The 15,352-nt window shown below is 31.2% G+C and overlaps 1 protein-coding gene across 2 annotated transcripts in view; it reads left to right on the forward strand.

The window, feature by feature from the left end:
• LOC106478227 (protein TANC2-like) overlaps positions 1-15,352 on the forward strand; it is a 105,002-nt gene that overhangs the window by 79,514 nt on the left and 10,136 nt on the right. For both annotated transcript variants that reach the window (XM_022381780.1, XM_022381781.1), the window contains 15 exons: positions 386-544; positions 991-1,083; positions 4,046-4,167; positions 5,667-5,793; positions 6,471-6,723; positions 7,062-7,293; positions 7,946-8,148; positions 9,421-9,607; positions 10,305-10,561; positions 11,049-11,289; positions 11,743-11,979; positions 12,179-12,358; positions 13,331-13,658; positions 14,115-14,290; positions 14,824-14,956. In XM_022381780.1, the coding sequence (XP_022237488.1) occupies positions 386-544; positions 991-1,083; positions 4,046-4,167; positions 5,667-5,793; positions 6,471-6,723; positions 7,062-7,293; positions 7,946-8,148; positions 9,421-9,607; positions 10,305-10,561; positions 11,049-11,289; positions 11,743-11,979; positions 12,179-12,358; positions 13,331-13,658; positions 14,115-14,290; positions 14,824-14,956 (2,928 nt within the window). The remainder of the gene's footprint in view (positions 1-385; positions 545-990; positions 1,084-4,045; positions 4,168-5,666; positions 5,794-6,470; positions 6,724-7,061; positions 7,294-7,945; positions 8,149-9,420; positions 9,608-10,304; positions 10,562-11,048; positions 11,290-11,742; positions 11,980-12,178; positions 12,359-13,330; positions 13,659-14,114; positions 14,291-14,823; positions 14,957-15,352) is intronic.

The following is a 15,352-nucleotide window of genomic DNA, read 5'->3' on the forward strand; positions in this document are numbered from 1 at the left end:
TTTGTAAAAGAGTAGCCCAAGAGTTGGCGGTGGGTGGGGATGACTAGCTGTCTTCCCTCTAGTCTTACACTGCTAAATTAGGGATGGCTAGCGCAGATAGCCCTCATGTAGCTTTGCGCGAAATTCATAACAAACAAACAAACAATACTAAACTTAACACCTAGTTTTTTTATGGTATATTTTCATGAAAGATAATATCAACTTTTTGAAACTTTTTCTTTTGCTTCTATAATAGTAATAATAATAACACCAATATTTTTATCTGTCACATTTAACTTTTTTATAGATTATTAAAAAAGTCTTCCATGTTTTTATAAGTGAATTTTATATGTGTCAGCTACATAACTTCCTTTGACTGTTGTTGTGATTTATTTTTGTTCAATAGGATCCTCGGAAGCAGAAGTTCTGAGTTCATTAGTTGTCTATAGGACCAGCAGTCGTGACCCAAGTTCTGATAGCGTTGGTTCTCTAATGAGCACAAGCACATGTAATAGTACATCTCCTATCCCAATAAGTGCGATTTTACATCGCCAGCTTAGTGGAAGTAAGTGTAATGCAGCTGAACTAAAGCTTTAAGTAATAATACTTCGTGATGGTTTCGCGTGTAATGATGGTGTTTCCACAGCAATGACATTGTAATTGAGTAATGAATGCACACATATTATTTATGTCTATAAATATTTCGTATTACTAGGGGAATTCGCATAATAACATAAGTTCTGGAGAAACACCTTAGCGAATTTTAATTATTTTATCGAAAATTATATGTGTGTGTGTAGAGTAAAATTTGAAATTAGTAATTTATCATAATCAATTAAAAAAATGTGACAAACTTGAAATGGTCTCTCTGGTTTATAAACATAAAAAATAAATTGTTCTGCTAATACGGTATGAAAATAGTGTTAATGAGTAAATAAAATACCACAGTAATTTAGCATGATTTGCTTAATCTTCGTTATTGATCCACGAACTGTACCATTTTTCGTTTAGGAGCGAGAGAGAATAATCCGTTTAGTAGACGCACCTCGGCGGTAAGACGGTCAGACAAAAATGTGAAAAGCACAACTGCTTTGGACATCAGAGGTAAATCCTTTATGTCATCTAGGAAATTTTTATGAAGGATCACAGTATCTTATTACAACTTACAATATGCAGTTAGACTTATGTGATGTTATAGGTAAGCTTATGATTTGTGATGTTAAATTTTCAGCTCGTATATATATATATACTTATTTGATTGTTATTAACACCATGACAGGTCCACTCTGAGAGGAAGATTCTTACTTGTGTAAGTCATTCCTACCACTTCCCAATATTTCATTTTGTTGTAAACTATATTTTCAATGTTTAAATTTAGATGTTTGCTAGGGGAAGCTGCTAAACATGATGATGTGATAATCCAGAATCTTCGTATAATATCTGGCGAAGAGGATACATTGTTCATGAATACGAGTTATCAGTTAGTAAAGTTAATGATAATTCATTGAAGTCTTTAGTGATTGATTTAGTTTAGTGTTTATAGTGCGATTTATCTTGTCTATTCTGCTGTCAAGCTACTCGATGAGTTATGTGTTTGTTTATCTAATCTATCAAAACTACTTAAGTTAGGATGTTGCATTTAAAGCTGTAACTAACCTTATTGAAGAAATAAATTGATTCGTTATCGTCATATGGACCGGACTTGCCATTAGTTTTTACCAAATAATCCACACACAAAAAAGGATAGAAAACGTTACAATTCTTGTGTCAGAAGTGAGATTATTTTAGTGAAAATAAAACAGAAATTTGACTAAACTTCATAATATCAACTCGGGCAAGAAACGAAATTGGAACTTTATTAGAAATTATGAAACAGCTTAAAGAAGGGCAAGACGAAGTAGTCAGAAAATTAAACGAAGGTCAAGAATAAGCCCGAAGAAAAATGAAAGAAGATCAAAAGGTAAGAGACTGGAATTTAATGAAAAACTGAACACAAGATCAACACATATGTTAGAGATGTACAGATTGGAAAAATACAGAAAAGTTGTAATGATGAAATCAAAGAAGTATGAAAAAATCTATGGCAGAATAAAACATTTGGAAAAAGAATAGGTAAATGCAAAGATTCACGCCTATTTCTGCACCCGTCTAAGACTTCCAACCTAAGACGCTATTTGCTATTAAATATGGCATAAGAGAATCTATTTCGTCTACATGTGTTACCACTACTACTGCTCCATCTGTGACTGCAGGACCTTTCTGGACTACTCCAACCTTGACACTACCAAATCAAGTCCCAGAATTTAGCTGATTAGGTCAACAACAACAGCCAACTGAAAAAACAATGGATTTTGGTGGAAAGGTACTATGGGAAACATACCAGGTTCAATTCGAAATCATTTCCAATGTGAATTGGTGGAAAGTGAACAACAAACTATTAATCTCACTGCCCATTTAAAAAAACCAGTACAATAGTCCTTCATTCATTTTTTGGTGGCATACTGGAGATACAGACGTTAACTGTTAAATCAATTAACGATTTATATGGATGAACATCAGAAAACGTGGAATCAAGAATAAGCATTAACATCATGTTGACATTTTATTTTATTTAAGTATTTCCATAGTTAAGTCATATATATCCTCAATGATGTTCCTTAGTCCCTCTGCATAGTCTGTGTAAGATCCTACTGAGTGACTATCCTCTGGATGTGAGTAAGAAGGTCCACAGGCTTTTTAAGCTATCTCTCAAACATCATTATGATGGTTTTTCACCTGTAGCTTCATATAATGCTGTATGATAACTTATCAGAAGCAGTGGAAGAGAGACTGTACGATCTTCACACAAGAAAGGATGAACTCTAAAGTTAAACAGATGTTGAGAAGGACCATATGTTGTACTGAAAAGAATTAATGATGTAGTTTAAAGAATCCAGAGGGTCAGGCAGTTCAAGTCAAAAGTCATCTACCATGATTGTCTTTGGAAGGGCATTGGTTAGACAATGGCCAACTAGTAACTCCAGAGAACAATTTATCAGTGGAAATCAACCTGCCGAGGAGCCCAGGGCTCTTGACATATTACTTTCAGAGGGTCAACAAAGATAGAACAACCACAGGACTTGCTCGATCACTTGCAAAGGGCGAACTTCCCAACAGATAGGACCAGAAGTGGCAACAAGGGACAAGAGATGATCCCATCTGTTTACCATAACCGTTGGAAAAGAAAACCACCAAAACGACTTTGTAAATGGACAGTCTTGTGTTGCATTTTATTTATGTACTAGGATTGTTCAGGAGACTTCACAATCCAGGAGGGAGCAGTGTTTTAAGCTAAATTTTCAATGTTTGAATTAGATGTTTGCTAGAAGGGGCTACTAACCATAATGACGTAATAATCAAGCTCTTTCATCGAATATCTAGATACGAAGGTACATCATTTATAATTATAAGCTATCAATTAGTGAAGTTAATGAAAATTCACAAAGTATATAGTGAGTGATTCAGTTCAATGTTTGAAGTGAGAGTTTTTGTGTCTATTCTATTATTCAGTTACTCGATAAGTGACATATTTGTTTACTTATCAGTATCAAAGCTAATCAAGTTAGGACGTTGTATTTGAAGTGAGGCTAACATTTAGTTGTGGAGTTTATGTTGAAAAGTTTATTTAAGAAATTAGGCCTACAACTTACAAGTGCACGTGACTGTAACAAACATTAATGAAGAAATGCATTAGTGTAATTTGAACTGAACGTATTTTTACTAAATAATCCAAAAGAACTTGTCCAGTGATAGATTAATTATTTTAATTTAACTTTCTCTCAAAATTACACTTCTTCAATAAGACTTAATCCATTTCTACAACTTTTAAGTCTTCTTAATGATTTAATGGTTAAATATGTTTTATATTTTCAGGCACATGTATGTTAACATATTCCCCAATTTTATGGTTTCTAAATAAATTGTTTTTCTTTATTGTTAGGATAATCTGTAGGTATGAAGATACAATTATTTAAACATTTACAAAGGTAACAGAGATAAATAGTACATTTTTATTTATCATGAACAGGACACAACCATGGCTATAAAGGCTTACAAGTCACCTTGCAACCTTTATTCTTTGAGGTGCCGCAAAGTGAACCAGAACCCATTTTTATTGGAAGACATTGGTTATTAAAGGAAATTGAACAGGTAATATGTTTTGTTTATCTTTTATTATAGCTTGTAAAACATGTTACCATAGACAGTTTGAAAATGGCAGAGAGATGACGGATATGGTTAATTTTGAATTTTAATAAGTACTAAAATATTGTGAGTGCCTGTAATTCTGGTAAAAATTATTCATCTATTTGGCAGCACCTTCTGTATTTAAGGTTCTTTAGAAAGATGAAATAATGCCACTAAAGTAAATTTTGCAGAAACACTTTTTCACAAAAGTTGTATTTCACTGATACATTCTTTTCACATGACTTGAAACTCTTAATTAATAAAGTGAGCAAGTTTCCCATTTCAACTATTAACTTAGATAAGTGACCTTTTTGATTATTTCTTGAGTACACAAAACTCAAGATGCTTCAATCATTATACTTGGAATCAGTAGATGTTTTTAATTTATTTACTTGAATAATTTTGCTTGGAATCAGTGGATGTTCTTAATCTTTTCACTTGAAACATTTTACTTGGAATCTGTAAATTTTCCTAATCTGTTTACTCCTATAGCTACTGAAGCTTCTTTAAAGATTATTCATTATAACTTTGAAAAGCACATAGGATCATAAAAATAAGGAAAGGAAAACGAGAAAAACCTTTAATCCAAATGGTAGGGTTTAGGGTATATTTTTTTGTATTTTTTTATTCAACCTCCTTAGTATAAAGATATGCATTTATCGAAAATATAAAAATATTAACATTAATTCTATAACTTTTAAGATTATCAAAATAATGTCTTTTGGAAAATATTTTTTTACCAAATATAAAAACTACTTGTTTGCCACACAATGGACTTAGTAGGTTTTTATCCTGTGGTTCTCCATATTTCCCTGCTATAATTACTGGAAAGTTTTACATGGTGGGTGCCTCACCTACATCATGTTTAAATCTTAAGTGGGACAAAGGGTAACCATTTTGTTATCTCTTAACATGCAATACATCCTATAAAAAAAAATCCACTAAATAAGCTTGTTATAAATTTATGACCCAGGCAAACTACCTACTTAGATCAGAAGTAAAGATTAACCCAGTAAATAATGTAGCTAATTTAAATATACCAGTCTAACTATGAGTTGTAAAACTAAAACTTTGACTGATTAAATTGCATCAGTTTGGTACCCTTGTTTTTATCAAAATTTTGACCATTATAAAGACTTGAACCAGTTTTTTGACACATTTTGTATTTTCTCACTAAGTACAGGGCTATCTCAGCATTAATCACCTTCATGCTTGATCTGTGTAGTTATGATGAATCAAATTTTAAAAGAAAAAATAATACAGTATGATACTTAGAGATATTCAAGCATTGTTTTTACATAAAACATCACAAAATCTGGCCATTTCTGAGGTATGTGAAAGCTTATTATAAAATAAAGAATATTGTGATTATTTGCTGTAAGAAAGTTCTTTAAAGTCATTATTGTTTTGCCAAGTTACGAATTTATATTTCCATATTACTGTAAGTTCTTCCATCCCTTTAGGTTATTAGCTCTAACAGTAGTGGGATTGTGATATCTGGTGGGCCTGGTAGTGGAAAAACTGCTATTGCTTTGCAGCTTGTTGATCACAGTGTGTTTGGTCCCAAGAGGGAAGAACCAATTTACCATGGTTTGTAGTAGATACTTTATACCATAATTGAAGTCATTAAATTATAATCTTATGCTTGTATCTTAGGTTTCATATTCTTAGTATTATAGAATTTAGTGGAATATTTTAGTTTTTTGGAGAATTGTGTATTATTATTTCATAAATTTTATGTATTTGATACATAAATATACTATGAAAATGTATTTTAATTATTATTCACTTACTGTTGAATGTTTTAAATATTCATAATTCTAATAAGTTTGATCTAGTTTTCATTGAGTTTTAACATGTGATGAAGTAAATGTATTTTGATAAAATATGATGTTTGATTTTAATTATTTTATTGTAATTCTCTGTATGTTTATTTGTCTCTCTCTCTCTATATATATATATACATGATGTATATATTCAGTTTTACATAATAGGCAAAAGTGCTAGTAATACCAAATTATTCATGCATTTGGTGTTATATCAGCATAATTGTATCTAACTTTTCACAAGCATATTGATTATAGATTTAGCTACGATGTTTCCCATAATAATATTTGTATTATTATTATTATTATTACTAATTGCTTATTTTTTCTAAGTTTTCTACACAATTATGGTTTTATAAACATTATTACATTTTTGAATTGTGTATGTTTATAATTATTTATGTATTCATAAAACATTATACAAACTTTTTTTTATCTTAGATATCCTATCCAGTGATAGCAGTGATTACATGTCAGTTGGCAGTGGAGGAAGTAGTTACTTGTATCAGTCTCGGCTCAGCTTAACTCAGGAGACAGCTCGGTCTCTTGGGGGTCATGTAGTAGCATATCATTTCTGTCAGGTTGACAACAATGTCACCTGTCTGGTTCCAGATTTTGTTCATAGCATAGCTGCTCAACTTTGCCATGCTCCACAGTTGGTAGCATATAGAGAATTCTTAGTACAAGAACCAAGGTGAGTGACTAATCCAACTGGTATCTTGGCAAAGTTAATGTAAAACCAAAAATCTGTACTACTTATAGGTGTATGAGCACAACAAATGTTGATGATAAATGCGTTCTTGTTTCAAGTAAAGCATTTAAAGCTATTAAAAGGTTACTTGAAGCAATAAAACAGTGTTTGTATAGAAAGGTTAATTCAGATATAGGACTTAGAAATTTCCATATATATTATTGCAAGATTAGGATGTTAACTTGTATTTTACAGTGAGTTTAAAATGAAGAGTCAGGCTTTACTTATAAGACTGATGCTACATAAGTTTATGTTAATTTGATGTTACACCATGGTTGCAGGTATCAGCAACTTCTGAGCATGACTTCTTGTATAACAAACGCTTCCGAGGCTTTTGTCCGTGGTGTTCTTGAACCGTTGAACACTTTGAGAAGATTTGGCAAGATTCCTAACACCACATGTCTCCTAGTGGTTGATGGACTAAATGAAGCCGAGTTTCATAAGCCAGATTATGGTGATACAATTGCATCTTTCTTGTCTAGACATACAAGTCAGTTCCCTTCATGGTTGAAAGTAAGTAAAAATATCTTCTTTTTTGTCTAGACATACAAGTCAGTTCCCTTCATGGTTGAAAGTAAGTAAAAATATCTTCTTTTTTGTCTAGACATACAAGTCAGTTCCCTTCATGGTTGAAAGTAAGTAAAAATATCTTCTTTTTTGTCTAGATATGCAAGCCAATTTCCTTCATTGTTGAAAGTAAGTAAGAATATTTTCCTTCTTGTCTAGATATGCAAGCCAATTTTCTTCATTGTTGAAAGTAAGTAAGAATATTTTCCTTCTTGTCTAGACATGCAAGCAATTTTCTTCATTGTTGAAAGTAAGTAAGAATATTTTCCTTCTTGTCTAGACATGCAAGCCAATTTCCTTTATGGTTGAAAGTAAGTAAGAATATTTTCCTTCTTGTCTAGACATGCAAGCCAATTCCCTTTATGGTTGAAAGTAAATAAGAATATCTTCTTTCTTTTAGCAAAAAAAACTGATTTTTTGTCAGATTTGAATGCAATATGTAATTCTTTATGCCACAATTTTGTCAAAGCTTGATGAGTCAAATTTTATTTTGTTTTGAAAGTTATTAGCCATATTGACCATCTGTTAAATAAAAATTAGTTTTTCTTATCAGTACAGTTTGGTTTCACAGTTGAATTTTATTCTTGTAATGTTGCAGGTAATCATCACTGTCCGTACAGCTTTTCAGGAAGTTACAAAGTTGCTCCCTTTTCACCGAATCTGTTTGGATAAACTTTCAGCTAATGATAACCTCAAGCGTGATGTATATGACTACATTATGTATAGGTTAGGATCCAGCCACTCCATTCGGGAAAACATAACTATAAACAAAGGACAAGGGGAGGCTGCCTCTCATACAAGGTAAAAAATTATATATTTTTGACAATTTAAACATTTATTTAGAATTTGCAGAAGTATTAAAGTTATTTATATATAATATTTGATACCAGAAACTGCAGTAGATCATGGAATTGACAACTTTAACATTGTATATGTTTAGCAACTTTTTTTCCCCAGTAGATCAGATGTAAGTTTACAGACTTATGACATTAAAATTCAAGGTTCAGTTCCTTGTGATGAACAGAGTAGGGATAGTCCATTGTGTAGCTTTGGACTAAAATAAACATGCATATTCTAGCAACTTTCATTTGCCTAATAGAATTCTACTTTTGATTTAAGCAAAACTTATACTTTTCTTTGCAAAAGCAATTTTTTGATATATATAGGAGATTCATGTTGTTGTTTGTTATAAATAACCATACACCACGTATAAAAGTACTAGGCCATGGTAATTATTCAAGTAACTTTAATCTCTTTACTTAGTATTTTTTTAGAATTTTTATTCATTTATTATAACTTATGTTCCAGAAGTAAAACAAATTAAATAACATGATTCATTGTAATATTTATTTTAAAAATAAATTAATTTTTGTGTACTAAATTAGGATGTCAATGGAATGTTTCTCTTTTTTTCTATATTGTGTTTATTTTAATCCTACATAAATATATATGGGTCAAAGTATGCATGTCCAGTCTTTTACAGAGTGCTATTAAAAATAGTTTTATGTATTTGATATCTGATATAGCAACAGTTCATGGTAGAGGAGAGTAAATATCAGATACAATATTCAGGAAAACTGAGTAAAACTGTAGATATGCATTTTGGAGGCTCTAGAATTTTTGCAAATGCAATATGCAAACTGTATGGATAAACAAAAGTATTTTTATTTGTCACTTCTGACTTGTCAGAGTTTGAGTCAGACTGACATTCTCAATTCACAGATATATATCTGAGTACAAATGCTTTTTAAGTCACTTGATTTATTGTGTACAACAGACTTGTACATCTTACTAAAAACTCACTACATGCCATGTAGATACACATAGTAAATTTTTAATTATAATGAACATTCCTTTTTCCATAAGGTGCCTGTTTATTGGACCGACCCCATACACATTCATTTAATATTTTTTTAACAATCTGGAAAGCCAACTTAGCAATGATATTTATTTTATATAGTTTCATGATATAAAAAATATATATTTTTTCTATGTTTTAAAGTAATTTTGGTTTTGTAGTTTTCATAATAATTTTACATTTAAGTATTTTAAATTTCTCTTATTGTGATATAGGTTTGCCAACCACCTAGTGTCATTAAGTAAAGGCTGTGTGTTGTACATAAAACTGATATTAGATCTGATTGAAAGAGGTCATCTGGTGGTGAAAAGCAGTAGCTATAAAGTGATACCAGTTAGTTTGAGTGAAGTTTATCTATTGTCCTTTAACCTCAAGTTTACCACCATTAAGGCTTTTGAAAGGGTAAGTGAAATTGCACAGTTATTTTTTTTTTAGTTTTGAGGTTGAAGTATGTTTATCTCTGTATGTGACAGAATTGTAAGAGTTTAATAACAAACACATAAAAAACTATTTAATTGAGACAGACTTATAATAATTTTAAGTAAATTTAGGTTACTTGAAGTAAAATAAAAAATTTTGCTTTTGTTAATTTTCTTCATTTTACTTCCTCAACAGTTTTGATTGAATTGACATAAGCTAATTTACTAAAGTAAGCTAACAGGATTAAAATGCTTGATATGAAGAAAAGTTGTTTAAACCATTTTTGATATACACAAGGCTTTGGTGGGTTTCAAAAAAACTAACAATCTGGTTCATAACCTACAGTTTCACTAGTATTGTTTCTGCTTTTCATTTGTCAAATTATTTTTTTAAAGTAGACATTAACGAATATTATTATTACAGAAGTAACATCCTTTACTTGAAATGTTAGAACTGCTCTAAATGGAGTTCAACAGAATTGTAGTAAGAAAGGTACTAGCTGTATAATCAGTATAATATTTTATCTTTAGCTCACTGATGATTATTTGAGATTTTTATTTTAGAGTTGCCAAACACAGAAGCTTAGAACATAACTTATTGTAGGTAAACTATACAAAAGGAATACGATCTTTATCTAATGATGTATGAGTGAGAATCTGCTTCCATCTTTTTACAACAGGTCAGCTCTCTACTGCAGGTCAGTCTAGCAACCCTTTTCCCTTTGAAGCCAATTGAATTGTTTCATAGTGTCAATGCTGCAGTTATAGACCAGCCTCTCACCTGGGAGGAATTCTGTCAAAAGTTGGATGTGCTGATTACAAGCCAATTCTTAGTTCTTCGGCAGGACCATTCTCTGATGTTTTCACATCCATCATTAAGAGAGTGGCTAATGAGAAGAGAGGAAAATGAAAGTTTGAAGTTTCTATGTGATGTCAAGTATGTCAAGAAGACATTAAATCCAGTTATCTCTTTATGTGATGTGAAGTGTAATAAAACAACTATATGTGATGTCAACTATATCAAGAAGACACTTAAGTCCATTATTTCTTATCTGGTTTAAGTTACTTTAGTAGTTATATGTAAAAAAAACACTTCCCATTGTAGAAACTCAAGTTTAGAGGACAATGTTTCGAAAGTCTTCCATCTTTTGTCTTCAGGACCTGAAGGTGGAAGACTTTCAAAATGTTGTCCTTTACACTTGTGTTTCTACAACAGGCAGTTGCCATCTTTTCAACCTAGTTTCATCATGAATACTCTACCTAAACAATCTGTCAAAGAATAAAAAAACACCTATTCTCATAATCAAACAGATAATTTGTATTAAATTCATCTTCTTGCATATATAAGTCACTTTACTAAGCTATTTCAGCAGATTTGTGTATTAGGAATATTCGCTAAACATATGTATGTATATCTCCAATAGGAATGGCCATGCTATGATTAGTTTACGACTGAGTCGGTTGGAAGTACCTTTGAGTCCTGAACTCTGTCTTGAATTAGGTCATCACATGCTTATGGCACATATTTACAAATCAACTGTTAGAGACATATTAGCACCAGAGCTGACTCCACGTGATCTTCAGGCATACTGGATACAACAAAGCACTAATGACATTACAGCAGCTTTGACGTCTGTACGCAATGTTTACAGTCCAAATGTGAAGGTGAAATATTGATTAATTATAATCACATTCAATGAAGATTTTTTGATTTATTTAGATGTTCTGTCAATTAACCTTATCTTGCAAATATTTTTAGTGTCAAACCTAAAATATATCTGTAGAATACAGTTTTGCACAAGTTAATGATACATGCAAAAATGAAATTGTATTGATTTAATTAAGAGATACATTACAATATGACAAAATAACGTTTTGGAATAATATTTTGATAACTTTTAACTAATAATTATGTAAGAAAATATATATATATATTATTTTTGTCTTTATTGGCAAGTCTAGTTACAAAACTAAATAAACTTATAAAATTGGAGATACATTGTTTTTACTTTGATTATTGTCCAATATTGTAGACAAATATGATGAAGTTTTTGTTACTGGTCCTTTTAGACACACACACATACAAAACAAATAATAACCTGTTTCTGTTTGTTTCAGGTTAGTCGTTTGCTTCTGCTCGCTAAGGCAAATCCACGAGGAAGAACAAATCACATGGGAAATGCTCCACTCCTTGTAGTTGCTGCTTATGAAGGAATATTGGAAATGGTTTCAATGTTACTTGAGTTTGGTGCTGATCCCAGTGATACAAATGACTTTGGCCAAGATGCTCTTTGTTTAGCCAGTCAAAAGGGTCACCTTGAAATTATTTGTCTTTTGTTGACCAGAGGTGCTAAGGTGAGAGGCTCATTCCAAGTGCATTGAATTTGAAATTAATATCTAAATGTTATTATTTGTTGCTGTCACTTATTAGAGGATCTTTGCAATCTATAAAAAGATATTTTAGATTTTGTATTTTTTTACTCACGATAGCAGTAAAGTATTTAAAAATTAAATATTAAATAGCTTAATATTGATTCATTTTCTTATTTTAAAGATAAATCAAACCGATAAAGGTGGGCAGTGCTCTCTAGTTTATGCAGCTTCCCATGGACACCTAGAAGTGGTTAGTTACCTAGTTCAGTGTGACTGGCCATTAGACAGTACTAAAGGTCCTAGTCTAGCCCAAGCTGCTCAACAGTCTCTTGTTTCAGGAGCTTTCAGTGGTCATTCAGCGGTATGTTGATAGTTGTGTTTTCTCTTAAATATTTCACAATAAATATGTGATCATGTAAGTAGGTCCATTATTGAAGCATCTTAAAAAAATATTCTTCATTGTTATATTATTGAATAAACATAGAAAAAAAGCATACTGTAGATTATAAAATTTGTGATAATGCTTATCTTCATGGATACGATTTTCCTGCTTGAAAATTTGCGTTATAAAAAATATCACTCAATGATTTATATGGAAATAACACATCTCTTAAGTTTAGGTTTCTTCTCAAAAGTAAAATATTGTTTCCTTTTAAGTTAAAAAGAGTTTATTGCCTTAACTTTTATTTATTCCTGGTTACAACTAAATCTTATTAAAATATTTTTAGTCTGAGCTTATGTTTTGTATAATAAAATGTGAGAAATATTCTGTTGTATCTCATGGATTTGAACTCGGTTCATCAGCTCTAAAGGACAGAGCTAACCTGTTCCTCAAGTGAAGGGAAAAGAAAATTCAAACTTAAATCTAAGAAAAAAAATTATACTTTATGAGTCTTTTAATGTAATATTTAAAAAAATAAAATAACAACTGAGGGAGATGTCATTTTTGAAGTTGCTTAAAGTTATGGATAAATTAAACTAAAATATGAATGGTAAGAATGGAAATGGACACCACAACAAACATAAATTTCATGCATAAAGAAAGTAAATAGTATGCACTTTCAGATCAGCTTATTTTAAATTGCATCAATAATGTTATACTGGTTTGAAATAGCACCAAAATAAAATTGTTGCTGGACAAAGCTGTGGGTGCATTATAAAAGTGACAGTTAATTTCTTAAATTTGATGGTGGATGGTAGGGTTCTGTTGACTGGCTGACTTCCACTGGTATAACAGCTCAAAATTAAGGATGACAGCTGATAGCATTAGTAGTTTTGTCATAAATATAAATTCTCTCCACTTGTTTTAGCACCTTATCTTAATTTTTTACAGGTCTGTGAATTTCTATTAGACATGGCAGAAGTCAAAATTAACAACTCAGATGATGTCACTGGCCACACACCTTTGACAGCAGCATGTTTAGCAGGTCATAAAGAAGTTTGTGATACATTGCTCAGAAGAGGAGCAATTGTTTCAGTTTTGAATCAACTGGGAGAGCCACCACTGACTTGTGCTGTAGCTGAAGGCCACTGGGAAATAGCCGAGCTTTTACTTAGCCACAAGGCAACCCTAGAACAAACTGATAGTACTGGCAAGACCTCTCTTATGCTAGCTGCAGTGGAAGGACACTTAGGCCTTTTGGAGCTTCTGTTAGCCAAAGGTACAGAACAAAATAGCAACTTTAATGTTTGACATTGAGTTTCTTGTGCTTTTTTTTATTTACTGAGTAGTTCAGTTTTGGGATAAATTTTTTACTCAATAAGTTAACATTTTAGTTCAACATTTTCATTTGTATATTATATTTAACTTCATATTTAGCTGAAGAAGAAAGGCCCACTTTTTAAAAGTTCTAGGGTTATAGGGTATTGTATTTTTGTAGTTAAGACTATTGAAATGTTTACTAATTTTTGCGTCTTTTAAATATCAGTGACCAATTCCTTAATTAGTAACTATCCAGTTCTGTTACAGTTAAGATAATCTAAAAGAATGAATGGATTTAGTTTACCTAGAACTTTTACATCTGAATCATTTTACTCTGACTGCAAACTAGAACAAACAGAAATCAGCCATGGTTGTAAAGCTATGATTCAAAATTTGAATTTCTTTTAAACTGTAGGTGCTAATCCTGACAGCACAGATAAAGATGGAATGACTGCCCTATCTTGGGCCTCTATAAAAGGACAACTTCAAGCAATTCAGTGTCTTCTTAACCATGGAACCAACATTAATCATGCTGATAAAAATGGCCGGACCCCACTGGACTTGGCTGCATACAATGGGGACCCAAATATTGTAAGCTACTAGTTACAATTTTTTTCTAGAAAATCTTTGAAAGATTCACCACTTTCTGTGTAAACAGTGAAGTCAGTATTTAATATTTAGTGCATTTTATAAAAAAAGACTATAAAAGTTTCAGAAACTCAGTATCAGATCATTTTGTTCAAAGAACTTTTGAGAATATATACTGTTAACAGTGTATTTCTAATAACCAAATAAGTCATAGGATCTAGAGAATTTAAGCATGGGCAACTTCCATTGTTATAATTTTTTCATACCCAGTTCTGTTTGGAGGTGCAAAAATATGTTTCTGTAAAACAATATTTTCATTTTACTTACACAATGAAAAGAATGGCCAGTTTTAGCAAATACACTTTTAATGTTAATGAAAAAGAATTAATTTCATCTATGTTGATAGTAGTTTAGATACAATAAAAAATATATTATTTGATTTTTGAAACAGTTAGGAATGACTTTCCTTTTTTTAAGGTCAAAGATGCCTAATTGTGTTTGTAAAAGTCTCATGGTATTAATTTCTGTTTTTGTAGGTGAAATTGTTGATGGACCAAGGTGCAGTTGTAGAACATGTGGATTTAAGTGGCATGAGACCTTTAGACCGAGCCATTAGTTGTAAAAACTTGGCTGCAGTTAGTTGTTTTCTTCAGAGAGGGGCTAAGATTGGTAATGTTTCAACTTTAGTAGATAATGGTTAACTAAGAAAAATAATGTTTATAGATTAATACAGAAGTTATTATATATATTTGTTACTTTCACAGAAAACCTTTCGTGGTTTCAAATAAATGAAAAGTGAAATAGAGTAAATATTAATAGAGTAAATATTATCTTCAAAGAATTAAGACATTGATTATACTTTGTATAAATATACTGTTGCAATGGAAACATAGCCTACAATAATACCATAAATTCTGTACAATGAAAACGTAGCATACATTAATACCATAAATTTCTGTACAATGAAAACGTAGCATACATTAATACCATAAATTTCTGTACAATGGAAACATAGCCTACAATAATACTATAAATTCTGTACAATGAAACGTAGCATACATTAAT

Source organism: Limulus polyphemus, unplaced genomic scaffold (genome assembly GCF_000517525.1).
Source record: "Limulus polyphemus unplaced genomic scaffold, Limulus_polyphemus-2.1.2 Scaffold191, whole genome shotgun sequence".
Taxonomy (NCBI): domain Eukaryota; kingdom Metazoa; phylum Arthropoda; class Merostomata; order Xiphosura; family Limulidae; genus Limulus; species Limulus polyphemus.